General features: G+C 39.8%; 1 protein-coding gene across 5 annotated transcripts in view; it reads right to left on the reverse strand.

The window, feature by feature from the left end:
* CBR4 (carbonyl reductase 4) overlaps positions 1 to 11,889 on the reverse strand; it is a 91,083-nt gene extending 79,194 nt beyond the window's left edge. For 3 of the 5 annotated variants that reach the window (XM_053658072.1, XM_037140372.2, XM_037140371.2), the window contains exons 1-4: positions 11,659 to 11,889; positions 9,208 to 9,328; positions 8,361 to 8,497; positions 6,023 to 6,157 (exon numbers count right to left, since the gene is read on the reverse strand). In XM_053658072.1, coding sequence (XP_053514047.1) covers positions 6,023 to 6,157; positions 8,361 to 8,497; positions 9,208 to 9,328; positions 11,659 to 11,800 — 535 coding nt within the window. In that variant the 5' untranslated portion in view covers positions 11,801 to 11,889. Of the gene's footprint in view, positions 1 to 5,125; positions 5,966 to 6,022; positions 6,158 to 8,360; positions 8,498 to 9,207; positions 9,329 to 11,658 lie in introns of those variants that run through there. The other 2 variants (XM_053658073.1, XM_037140373.2) reach the window with 2 other exon arrangements.
* Between the last annotated feature and the right edge of the window lie 1,418 nt (positions 11,890 to 13,307).

Consider the following 13,307-nt stretch of genomic DNA (forward strand, 5'->3'; position numbering starts at 1 on the left):
GATACATCCACCAGCTTGGGTGTCCATTCTCTGTCTGGTATAAGTCTCTAGGACCCAGAAAGAACTGAAATAGTCCCCAACACCTGGGATTTCTAAGGCAGAACAGGCTGTTGACAAAAACTAGACCAAGACTTGAACCAGAACAAATCTCTATGTCTTAATATTATATTTGTAAAAGTGTATAAGGAACCAGGGTGCAAAACTGAGCTCCATACCAAACAGCCCATAACAGCACCTAGAATAATACCTGTCTTGAGTAGCTAAGTTTATTTTATGCAAGCATTTGTCAACAAGATCTTCTCCAAGTACTCAATATTAAAAATCATCAATTAAAAAAAAAAAGCAGAAAGGGGGTGAACACTTAAGGTATCCTACAGAACCAAATGCAATGCTACATCATTTGTCAAATGTTTAAACGTGTGCACCCTTTGAGCCTTGGCAGTTTATCCCCAGGATTACACCCTATACTTACACATGTGCAAAGTAAATTACGTGCAAGTACTGTCACCGTGGTGTTAGTTGTAATGGCAAAAGGTCAGACATGACCTAAATGCCCATCGAGGGGCAAGAGGTTAAGTAAATTACGGTGCACCACTGAAGCAGAAATCACTGTCTTAAAAGCCATTAAACGTGACTCAGCCGACATAACACAAAGAGCACGTGTTATGTGATTTCATTTATAAGAACTATCCAGAACAGGGAAATCATCAGAGACAGAAAGTAGACTAGTGGTTGCCAGAAACAGGGGACATCAGAGGGAAATGGGGGTAAATGCTAATGACTACGGGGTTTTTCTGGGATGATGAAAATGTTCATTCAGATATAAACAGATAGATAGATAATAGATTTATGTGACTCTAGTAATACACTGAACTGTATACTTTATATGGGTGAATTGTACATTTGAATTATACTTGCATAAATCTGTCATTCAATAAAGTGAAGCAGTTCTATATGGAATAATATGGAATCAACCACAAGACATATTAGTCTATAAATACAGCAAGCTACAGATGACTGTGAACAGTATGCCACAATTCATCTTTTCTGAACACACACTTTCTTGGCTTGTATACAAAATACAGAAGAAACTAGGTGTACTGCTTAGAGGAAAGAATTTGAATGAGCAGGACAGAGAAGACTCACTTTTTCCCTCTATGCTTTTTTTGTACTTTTGAATTTAATACCATGTTTGTATTACCAACTGAAAACACATTTTTGGTTTTTTTTTATTGGTGTTCAATTACGGTCCCCCATTTTTATCCCATTGCCCTTTGCAACCCCCTTCTCCCACATTCTATACACCCTCCCCTCCCCAAACCATTGTCCTTGTCTCTGGGTCCTTTACATGTTCCTTGACTTACCCTTCCCCTTTTTTTCCCCATTATCCCCCTTCCCCCTCCCTCTCTGATCACTGCCACTTTGTTCTTTATTTCCATGTCTCAAGTTCTATTTTGCTCACTTGTTTGTTTTGCTAATTAGCTTCCACTTATAGGTGAGATGGCATTTGTCTTTCACTGCCTGGCTTATTTCACTTAGCATACTACTCTGCAGTTCCATCCATGCTGTCACAAATGGTAGGAGCCCCTTCTTTCTTTCTGTTGAGGAGCATTCCATTGTGTTAATGTACCATGGTCTTTTCATCTGCTCATTTACTGATGGGCACTTAGGCTGTATCGAGCACTTGGCTGTTGTAAATTGTGCTGCTATGAACACTGGGGTGTGCGGCTTCTTTTGAACTGCTATTTCGGGATTCCTAGGGTATAATCCCAGCAGTGGAATTCCCAGGTCAAAAGGCAGTTCCATTTTTAGTGTTCTGAGGAAATTCCATACTGTTTACCACAGAGAGTGCACCAGTCTGCATTCCCACCAGCAGTGCACTAGGGTTCCCTTTTCTCCACAACCTCTCCAGCACTTGTAGTTTGCTCACTTGTTTATATGATGGCCAATCTGACTGGTATGAAGTGGTATCTCATTGTGGTTTTAATTTGCATCTTTGAAGACACATATTTTTAAGCTGTGCACCTATTCTAGTTTTAATTTACCAAATACTATTTCTCATACTCATTTTTTTCCAATCATTAAAACTTATCCATTAGGAGTAATTTATTTTATATTTAAAGTAATATCAAATCTTTGGAACTAAATGATCTTTTAAAAAATCAATATGCCCTGGCTGGGGTGGCTCAGTGGATTGAGTGCCAGCCTGTGAAGCAAGGGGTCATCAGTACGATTCCCAGTCTGGGCACATGCCTACGTTGTGGATCAGGTTCGCAGTAGGAGTGCAAGAGGCAACCACACATCAATGTTTCTCTCCCTCTCTTCCTTCCTTCCTTCCTTCCCCTCTAAAAATAAATAAATAGAATCTTTTAAAAATCAATATAAGATAGTGAATAATAGCCAAATTTAATATTTCCTTGTTCCTTGATTTTCTTTAGAGTTTCCTTTTAATTACTTTCCTTAATTGGGAACTCATTTAAAGGTGACCAAGAAAAAAGACATAAAAACAAACATACTTCTTAATTCTGATACCTGTCAGGTCTATTCAGATATCTGGTGAAGAATCTGAATATAATGACTATGAAAATTAAAGTTAATAAATAATCCACAGAATCAACTTAATTCTACTATTTCAACTTGTATTTTGCTTATGACCAATGAAGCATATTCATACTAAATATATAAAGCCAATGAAATGTAATGTAGATCACCTTATTAAATGGACACATACATAGCAACAGGTTTTTTTCTGTAAATTGTACTGGAAAGATCTTCAGGAAAAGTTAGACATACAAACACATTTCTCTAACACTCACAGAACTTCCCTTTGTATACAAACTGAATTCCCACTATTTAGCCTGTTGCCTTGACAACGAATTCACTCTAACAAAATTGAGCACTCATTCTTCAGCATTTCCACAGCGTCATATATATATCTTTATATTCATCACATACCACTGTAATTATTTGTTTATATGTCTGTCTTTCCCACCATACTTAGCTCCTTGTGGCAGAAGTATCTTACTCATTTATGTAATTCTGGACCCTAACACAGCCCTTGGCATATAGGACACACTCCAGTAAGTCTGCTGAATGATTTATTATGAGTTAAGAACACTTACATTACCGTTAAACCATCAGCTTTTAAATCACCATGAATAGGAATTAATTCCTCATCACATCACCCTCACCACTGCAATCCCTAAGAGAAGGAAGGAAGGGAATACACGCAGCCCAAACCACAATCTATTCCTCACACAGATAAACTAAGCTAACCCTGAAATCTATCAGGTTGTAAACAGTACACACAAACACAAAGCTGTGCATAGTGACAGTGCAGCTTTTGGATTATTTTTCTTTCTTCCTTTTTGAAGAATGGATGTACATTATCTAAACCACAGTTCATCTAACATTCCTGGATTTAGAATCCTTACATTTACTGCTCTGTGACTAAACAATGAATTGAGATGAAGGCACATTAGACAGCAAAAGGGCTACCACTACGTTTTGACTGTTTCCTGATCCCTACAGTTCAGTATCAGCGCCAAAGAAAACACCAACTCTAGCATCCAAAAGGAGACGTTAGTAACTTGAAATAAAAAGGCATCAACAGTCTTCTGCAAACTCATTCTTACAAACAATAAAAATATTAAACAAAATGTCTTTTCTTAACACAGGTAACCAATTCTTAAATACCTATAGTATGCCAAATCGAAAATCCTATGGCTAACTGGCAGAACTACATGAAAACACTCACTTTATTCAAAGTCAAGAAAGTGCCTAAACAAACTGCCCATCACACCATCTAATGAGCAATCATGGGATGTTTAGGCCTTAGCACATTTGCACTACCCTCTTACCTACCCCAAGCAACTTCATCAACCAGTAGCTTGGCAAAAGACAAATAATATAATGGTGAAAGTTACAAGATTGGGTAATTCCAGATAGTTTAGACAGACCATATTAGCAGAAGGACAAAAAACCCCTAAATTCTTCTCGTGGTATCAGAAATCTAAGGGGCCATTATATTTAAGCTTACCTTAGCTGGGGAAGCTAAAGATAAAGCTCTGGGGTAACATCCCTGACACGACCCTCTGGTGTGTCCCTGTCTACCGGGCCCCACTCTTGTAAACGGTAAAAATGATTAGGCTGTGTGTGATTGCTAGGTCCTTCCACCTCGTGTTACTCCATAAGTAAAATTTAAAAGTAACAACTTAAAAATATAAAAGGTATAAGAGATTATTTTCTAATCACCAGTTCATTACATGATTTTATTCACAATCACTGTATTTTATTTTATTATTACGTTTTCAGTTTTGATGATACTGGAAAGATACTAAAGTGAAAACCAACAGCACACTCAGAAAAGACAGAGAGCAGGCTGGGTACAGGGTAACAGGTGCCCCGAGCACTGTGGCAAACTTCCTTATACTGTCTTGGGTTTTGGTTCACAATCACTTTAAAACGATTCTACCCAGATGCAATCCATGAGTACCAAATAATGTCTCTACTCTGTATAAATAAGAAGAAAAACTAAAGAGATTCTTTACCTTATACCAATCTCAACTATAACTCTGATCATTATGTTTTAATATATTCCAATGACCAGTTACTAACAGACCTAGATAATTGGCTTTATGTCCCAATTAATCAATCGATCATTTCTAATGTGGTATAATAAAAGAACAGGTGCAAAAAATGTTCCTCTTAACGTCTGATTTCTGTGTATTTAGCTCAAATCATACTTGCTTTCTTTACAAGTGAAATGTCTCCCTATTGGCTTGGTTTTCCCCACATGTTTAACAAAATCACAAACGCTCCTGAGACATTCCCTATGGCAGCACAGCTCTATTGTAAGTTTTCCACTGTGACTTCTACGGTTTTGAAAGCTCATTCCACAGCCCCCTCCAAAACCATCCTCACTGCTGGCCTCACCCAAACGGGTCTGCTCTCAGGAGCCTCGGTTCCTCCAGGCTGGGCCTTTGCACCAGTGTTTGTTTCTGCTACTCCCCTCCTCCCACAGCGTTACTCAGTCAGCTTCCACGTTCACTGAACACACAAATAACGCTAAAGTCTATGCTAAAGTCTTACTACTTCATTGAGTAACTTTTAAAAAGGTGTTCCTTCCGCCTGAGTCAGTGTAAATATTTTTTTTTCCTTCCTATTTTTCTTGGTGTTTGAATTCCTGACATGAACCCTCAGTAGCTCTCTGGGGTACCAGAAGTCCAGTCAAAGGTATCTTGTCTATTTTGAACAGAAACATTATATGACCTCTGGCAATCCCTTTTTATGCAAGTAAAGACTTTTTGAAGTAATGAATATATCAGTTCTTGTACCTGGCTGCTTTGTAAAATGTGCAAGTGACATCGCCTATGCAGCCTTCTTTAATTCTTCTGGATTGTATGTTATTAAAAGCATAGTGTATTATAGAGCTGCTCAGATATTTTGAATATACAGATGTATTGTTTCCACAATATAGACATATGGAATATATTTAGGGAATAAAAGCATCTATTTGGGAAGTTCTGCTTTGACAAACTGAATTTGACAAAGTCTAAATTAATCAGTAACTGTTGTGAACAGTAATTCATGGAACATCCCAGAATAAAAAAGAACACTCAAAATGCAAAGGTTCTCCAAAGGTATACTGTTTGGAATTGTTTAAACACTGGGTATATGTGAAAATACTCACCTGCCCCCCAACACGAACCCCTGAAATTCTTACATTCTTCATTTATAACTGATTTGGGGGTGAGACGTTTCCCTTGTGACTTTAGTTGGGGAGTAACCATTCAGTAAAAAGAGCAATGTGCTTTATGCAAACAAAACAGCCTGGCATCACTCTTGCCTCTTCCTCCAGGACAGTGCACAACCTGGCAAGGGGACCAGGTAAGTCCAGTCAGGACATGGCCGGGCCCTACTGATGCTGATGGTCTTACAGACACAAGAACAAGCTCTGCAACCACTGTATGAACACACAAATATACACACAGATCACGTTCAAAAAGAAGTTCTCACTGACCTGGTGCAACTACATTCACTCTAATTTTCTTTCTTGCCACTTCTTTAGCGAGAGCTCTTGAAAATCCCACCAATCCCCCTTTACTGGCACTGTACACACACTGGCCAGCATTGCCTTTTACACCGATAATACTTCCTAGAGAAGAAAATGAAGGCAAATTCAAACACGTTTAATGAGGTTATTTGAATACGCAGGTCATTTACACTAAATACACAAAAAAAGGTACAAAGCACTTAACCTTGGTCTTTGCTAAAGTAGGAATTCTCACCATTGCCATTTCAGTGGTAAGAATCTGACTCTGCTCCAGATTCACAGAAAACAGGACTGGAAAGATGTTTAGCTGAAACCTCGATTGTAAAACTGGGTGTGAGAGCAGATCCATTAAGGGGAAGGAACCCTCTCTCATCTTTGAATGTGTCAGACATGATGAAAATTCTACACTCTTTATAAAGGCCTCCAGCAGGAAGAGGTTGAAACCAGGAAAAGTCAGCTAATGGCTCATTGATTTTATTAGACATAAGGAAGCATTCGTTTCCACCTTAAACAAGTTCATCTGAGGACAAATCCCACCAAATTTGAATTACTCTCAATGTAACTAAGAAAAGCATTAATTACAAACTTACGTAAAATTGCACTTTAGCTACCTTCAGTGAAATATAGCTTGTGTTGCCTACTAAAGATTCTTGGGTTTCCTCATTTATATGCATGTGAAAAAATAATCTGTAATTCTAAAATCATCTGTATGCAAATAAATTCAGGCAAAACATAAGAGGAGAAGTAATTTTCTGCACTGGTGACGTATATTTATGATATAAAAATTAATCAAGAACCTTACAAAATTTTTAAAGAGTAATTTCATTTTATAAAGCATTTCAAATATGTTTTATATTATAATCAACAAGTCCAATATTAAAATGTTTACCTATATTATATGTTAATGACAAAGGACAAGAACGCTGAAGCACAAAAGAGAGAAAAGAGGTATCACACAGAGGAGATGCAGATGGATGGAGACGGGAACATTTGGAAGAAAGGGGACACAGAAACACAAAAAAGAAAGAAAAATACAGGCAGGGAGGAAAGGCCAAACAGGGAGCTTTAGAAGCCTTGGTTCACGCCACATACTACTGTTCGTCTGGTCAAAAGTGGTGACTTCTGAAACAGCATACATTTTTAGCAGTTTAAAGTAGTCCTTTGTGTAATAAGATTTTCTTATTTGAAATTATGTTTTTATTTACTTTTAGCACAATTCTAAAGTTTTGCATGTATACAAAGAAATGATGAGGGCTTTTAAAAATATATCTGTTTAAAGGAGATATTTTAGAGTTAAAAGAATACACGTCTAGGGTGTCAGGTGGTAAAGACCAGCAGCACACAAGCAGCTTAAATCCCTATTGACTGTGCTGGAAAGCCAAGGTCGACTTATTACTAATCTTTTATAACAAAATCGATATCTAATTTTTTTAATGTAAATGTCAAAAACGTTTTAATGCTTATAAGCACAATATTCTTTTTTCTTATTTTCAAAACAAAAAAAACTTGACATCTGCCTTGGAAAACCATGTCTTATATTGAAAGAAATAGGGTCATTTACTTCAATGAAGAAGTAGCCCCTTTTTGTGACTATTTAAGGTACTACCATTTCAAATTAAAAGGCCAATGGTATGCCACTACTTTCAAAACTACCACACTGAAATAAAATTTCAAGTCATTTTGCATTTAAGGTCTACAGGCACACACCACCCAGTTTATCTGCCCCATGAGTCCACACTAAAACACTGAAAAGTTACTCTCTTAACAAAACTTCAAACTTCCTCTTAAATTTTGGCACAAGATTAATCTGAGACCCAGGCAGCTGTTCTAGGCATCATTTCTAGCACCCAATATCTAGAATTTTTCAATTCCTCCTTCATATTTTAAAAACCAGGTTTCACATAAAAATCAAAATGTCCAATTTCTCTTAAAAAATCAGAATAGCTGGCAAAACCAGGACCGCAGGTATGCAAAGCAATGTTCCACTGGATCTGAGTGGTGGCTGCTCCTGCCGTTCCAAATGGCCTTCCAGACACCAAAGCCAGCCATCCTCTGTCACTCATCACATGGCTGGGCTCTCAGTTTCCTAATGCCTATGGTGTCAACTCAGTTAACTCCTCCTTGACCACTAAAGGAGGTGAATTTGTGATTCCTGTTTTGCTCGCTAATCAGTCAAATCCTTTTCCACAGATAATAACAGACACATTTCATCCAAGTTTCACACATAAATGAATTCCAATTCAGTCCATTAAATATTTCTATGGTACTAAAAGGTCACTGTAAAATCGTACAGGTGAACACTCACCTACATTAACAATAGCCCCTCCCTGCTGTTGAATCATAGTTTTCACAGCAGCTTTACAGGTCAGCATCGAACCCAAAAGGTTAGTATGAAGCTGAGATAGCATATCTTCACTTTTAGTTCTTACTAAAAGGCTATCCCTAAAAAATAAAATTAAATACAAGTAAATTAAACATGATGTAAAACAAAATACATCAAAATATGTAACATTTTTACCTAAAATAGAGTATAATAAGCACTTCACCTCTAAGCTAGAATACCAAGAAAGTCCCATTTTAAACTTGGTTTGAGAGGCACTGAACTGATAAGCCAGAAATGATGAATCTGAAATCCACCTTCTTATCCACTATCAGATAGTGGCAAATATTCCTAACTGTAAAATATGGTGCCATGTGGCCAAAATGGCTTGAATTAATTGAGCAACTGCCCTCTAAGCCTTGTTTAGCAGGAAGGTTAATATTTTAAATATTCTGTCCCAAATTCATCATAAAAAAGAACCCCCCCAAAAAAGAGTACCCATTCCCATTCCATTACTGTTAAGTTAATATGGTGACCAAGATCAGAACAGCGGTTACAAACAAGGAACAATTAACTGGCAAGACACCGAGAGAGCCTTCTGAAGTGCCGGAAAAGGCCTACAGCTCACCATAGATATGGCTTACAATGTTAAAACTGATCAAACTGTACCCTTATTGTATAAAGTATGTATGGAGTGACAAACCAAATTTTAAAATACACAATTTTTATTCCAATTAAAAATAAACTAAGTTAATTAACATACTAATTCATACTAACAAAGGTACAGAGAAAAAAATCACATATTAGAAATGAACTTAAATTTGAGACCAACCTGTTAATTCCAGCTGTATTTACCAGGAAATTAACTGGACCTAAATTTTTCTCTATCTCTTCAAACGTATTTTGAACATCACGCTCTTTGGCAACATCGCATCTAAATGCCAAATGACCACCTACACAACAAAGATCAAAATTACTTCTGAGTTGGAACTTGAACTTAAAAATCATTCACTACACACGTGTTAAACATGTACTACTGGGCCTGTAGTACAGGCTGGGCCTGTGCTAACCTAGAGCCCAGAGATAAAAGATGATGTCATGGTTCCTGCTCTCACAGGGCTCAGCCTAGTACAGCTGGGATGAGGGCTGATGGAGAACAAGGAGAAAGAAGAGAACGCTGCAGAACGCAAATCTTAAACCTTGTTTTTCACCAACAAAAAGTGGGGGATGGCATTTTTCCTGTTAGTAATGCTTTGCAAAATTCATCTAATACTATGTACAGCTTTGACAATGATCCCATCTACTCAATTCAACAGTTTTCTGGATTTTATATTACTTTTTTGAAATTTATGTCTATTCTGCTAGGTCTTTGTCGAATTGGTATCCTAGCCCTGCCCTGAATATAAACTCTTGGGTTTTTATTATTATTGTTTTGTTGTTGTTGTTGTTTCAACCTATGGCAAATATATTATTAATATTACAACTATTATTCAAGCCTGACCATTAGGAGAAGACAAAAACAGCAGTAACATATGCTGAAACTATATACCATAGGAAAAGCTTTTTACTAAAAGTTACTGTTACTTATTTTTTTTATTAACCAGTAATTTACTAATGCTTTTTTCAGATTTCCTTTGTTTTTATCCAATGTCCTTTTCCTTTTTTTTAAATTAATTTTATTTAGTTATTTTTCAAGTACAGTTTTTTGTCTATTTCTCCCATCCCAGCCTCCCCCGCCCCTTGCTCCCCACCTCCCTCCCATTTCCTCCCCCCCCCCTTAGTTCTCGTCCCTGTGTCCTTCCTATTTGTTCCTCCAAATCCCTCCCCCTTTTTCCCCTTAACTTCCCTTCCTTCTCCCCTCTGGTCACTGTCCCCTTGTTCTCTGTTTCAGTGTTACTTATTTTTAATATCCATTTTATCAAATGTTTAGATTTAACACCAAAAAATTATACTTCAAAGAAAGCATTTTCGATTTAATAATATACCATTTTAACACTTTAAAATTTAGATATTTTAATTGTTTATTTTCTGGCTGACCATGACTAATAGTTAACACTAAAAGCAGCCCCTCGTGCCTTTGGAAACAGTAAATCGCAGGGAAGTCACTTTCTGCACGTAAACCAATCACTCACGGACCTGATTCAAATCACGGTCCCACCCCTGGCTTTCATCCAAAGAGCTGTTGGGTCTGCAACAGCCCTTGAGAGCTCAGGCAAAAGTTTTAATCTCGTCCAGCAAACACTGCCTGCCTGCCAAGGAGCACCACTTTCACACCCTTTGTCAAAGTAACATAATGACAATGAATACGAGCAGCATGAACCATTCACTAAGTTCTCCCTGGTTTCTAACTTACGTTGTTTTCTTTTAGAAAGTCTAATACTCTCCTAACCCACGTAACCAATTAGGAGAGCCCATAAATAATGTTATTTGAAAGGTAACAGCCACCAGATGCATCCCCAGGCCTCTGTTTTCCCCCAATGCCTCCCTAATAGTAAATGAGGTGCACCTGTCCATCCTAACAATTAAAATAGCAGAATCTTAAAATCTAACATTCTATATCTCCCTACGCCAACACTTAAATTAACAAAAACAAGTTACTGATCCATTATTAAAAAGAAAAAAAAACCCCTGAGGTTTACCTGCAATAAAAAGGAATTTGGCAGAACAAATCTCAATTGCCCCTTTGTAAAAGTCACCAAAAGAATTCAATAAACAATTAAGCGCTTATGGAGGTATTAAACCAAACTGGGTACATCTCAAAACTGGCTGGTACTCAAAAGTCTCTAGGAAACAGTTCTGTGGAACAACCAACAGAAAAACTGAAGGGACGCTTTTATGCCCGACACGCCTACCTTTCCTGCCCAGCCCAGCCTCCCAGGCGCCCGCGAGCTTGCCCACGCCTGAGCTCTCTGCCCTACGTACAAAGTTAACTGTTGTGTGGCTCTCCTTCCCCATGCCAAAACAAGGCAGCCCCTCAGGCTGGCGCTAGGGAAGTGGGTGCTTAGGGACACACAAGACTGCTGCTCAGTCTCGAAGACAACCCCAAGCCTTCAGCCCTCAGCAGCAGGCAGCTTGGCGGAAGGGGCTCTGCGGGAAACAGGGCGGTGAGGAGGGGAGGCCCGGGGAGGGGGTTCTCTGCACAAGGTGCAGTCTACGCTCCCGGGGAGTGCTCCCGCAGGTGGGCACGTGAGTTTGCTAAACCTCAGAAACGGAAAGGCCAGTCCCGCTCATTTTACAGACGGATGGCAGCCACACAAACGGACAACTCCAGCTCCATACCTACCGCCGAGGGCACCGGCGGTGGCTTTGGCCACTTCCACATTTCTGGAGATGATGGCTAGTCGGTAGCCTTTCTGGGCCATTAACTGGGCCACTGCCCTGCCAATGCCCCGGGAGCCTCCAAAAACAGCACAGACTTTGTTCATCTTGGACTGGGGAGTCGCAAACTTGGAGAGAAGGCTAGTTGTGGCGGCCCCTTTCCAGATCCCGACTTTTATACCACAGCGACTAAAAAAAGAAAAAGAAAAGAAAGAAAGCCGTACCGACGCGCAATTAAAGCACCGCCCCACCCCGCCTACAGACGCTGGCCTTCCAGGAGACTGGAAACTGGAACTAAGAGTAAGGCAGCAGCGGTTCAGTGGCGGCGCGATCAGGCTCCCTGCCGTAGTGCCCTCTGAGGACGCCAGCGTGACGCCAGCGTGAGTGAGGTGGGCCTTGGAAGGGGTACGTTGCATGCTGGGACTTGTAGTCTTGAGGCGCCAGGAGCCAAGGTATTGACCAGCTGCTCAGTGAGAAATGTACTACTTACTCCATTGCCCTTGGGACTTGGGGAGGGGTGGGGAGGGGTGGGGAGGGGTGGGGAGGGGTGGGGAGGGGTGGGGAGGGGTGGGGAGGGGTGGGGAGGGGTGGGGAGGGGTGGGGAGGGGTGGGGAGGGGTGGGGGGGGGAGGTCAAAACCAGAGCTCCGATGACCAACCACTTCAGTACCTGAAGTATTGCGCTTGTTAAGCCCCTGGACTGTTTTAAAACCAAGACAGTCCTCATCAAACTGACACGAGTTGATCGTCATAGTTAGAACCCAGAATATATGCAGTTAAGGCCGGATTTTCTACTGGGGTGGGGATGTCGGTTCCCCCAATCCCAGCGTTGCTCAAAGGTCAGCCATACACTCACTAGTCAGAGTTTCAGTGTCTGCCCTTGACCCAGTGTTTGGCTGGGGAGTAATGTCCTACCGGATGAAGAAGTGGTCCCGAATCATCAGATGCACACCAAAACCTATCCTACCAATCCCTTCCCCAAGTTGCCTCAAAAATGGGCCTCACACCAGCTGGATGTTGCCATTTCATTTAAAAAGGGTGTGGCAAAGCCAGGTGCCCTGTTAAGAACACCATATAATAGGAGCTCAAGAAATGTTAATTGAATGATTGAATACCCCTGCAGGATCGATAAAACAAGCATCAGTTGCTGCAAAAACAAATAGGTTCCTGCAATTCTCAAGATATGTGTTGAGTGCTGAGAGTTAAAAAGCTAAAAACTGAATGTTTGTTACAATTATACTGTAAAAAGGAAGCTTTTAAAAATTATTTTATTGTTGTTCTATTACAATTGTCTGCATTTTCTCCTCACCACTCCCCCCAACCCCAGCCAAACCCACCTCCCTCCCTTGCTTCCAACCCCCTTGGTTTTGTCTTCCCACAGTCCCCTCATCCCTCCCCTCTGGCTATTGTTAAATTGTTCTTAATTTCAGTGTCTCTGGTTATATTTTGTGTGCTTTTTTTCTTTTGCTGATTATGTTCCAATTAAAGGTGAGATCATATGATATTTGTCCTTCACTGCCTGGCTTATTTCACTTAGCATAATGTTCTCCAGTTCCATCCATGCTGTTGCAGAGGGTAGAAGCTCCTTCTTTCTCTCTGCTGCATAGAATTACATT

This window comes from Artibeus jamaicensis, unplaced genomic scaffold (genome assembly GCF_021234435.1).
Source record: "Artibeus jamaicensis isolate MK-2021 breed Jamaican fruit bat unplaced genomic scaffold, CSHL_Jam_final scaffold_537, whole genome shotgun sequence".
Taxonomy (NCBI): domain Eukaryota; kingdom Metazoa; phylum Chordata; class Mammalia; order Chiroptera; family Phyllostomidae; genus Artibeus; species Artibeus jamaicensis.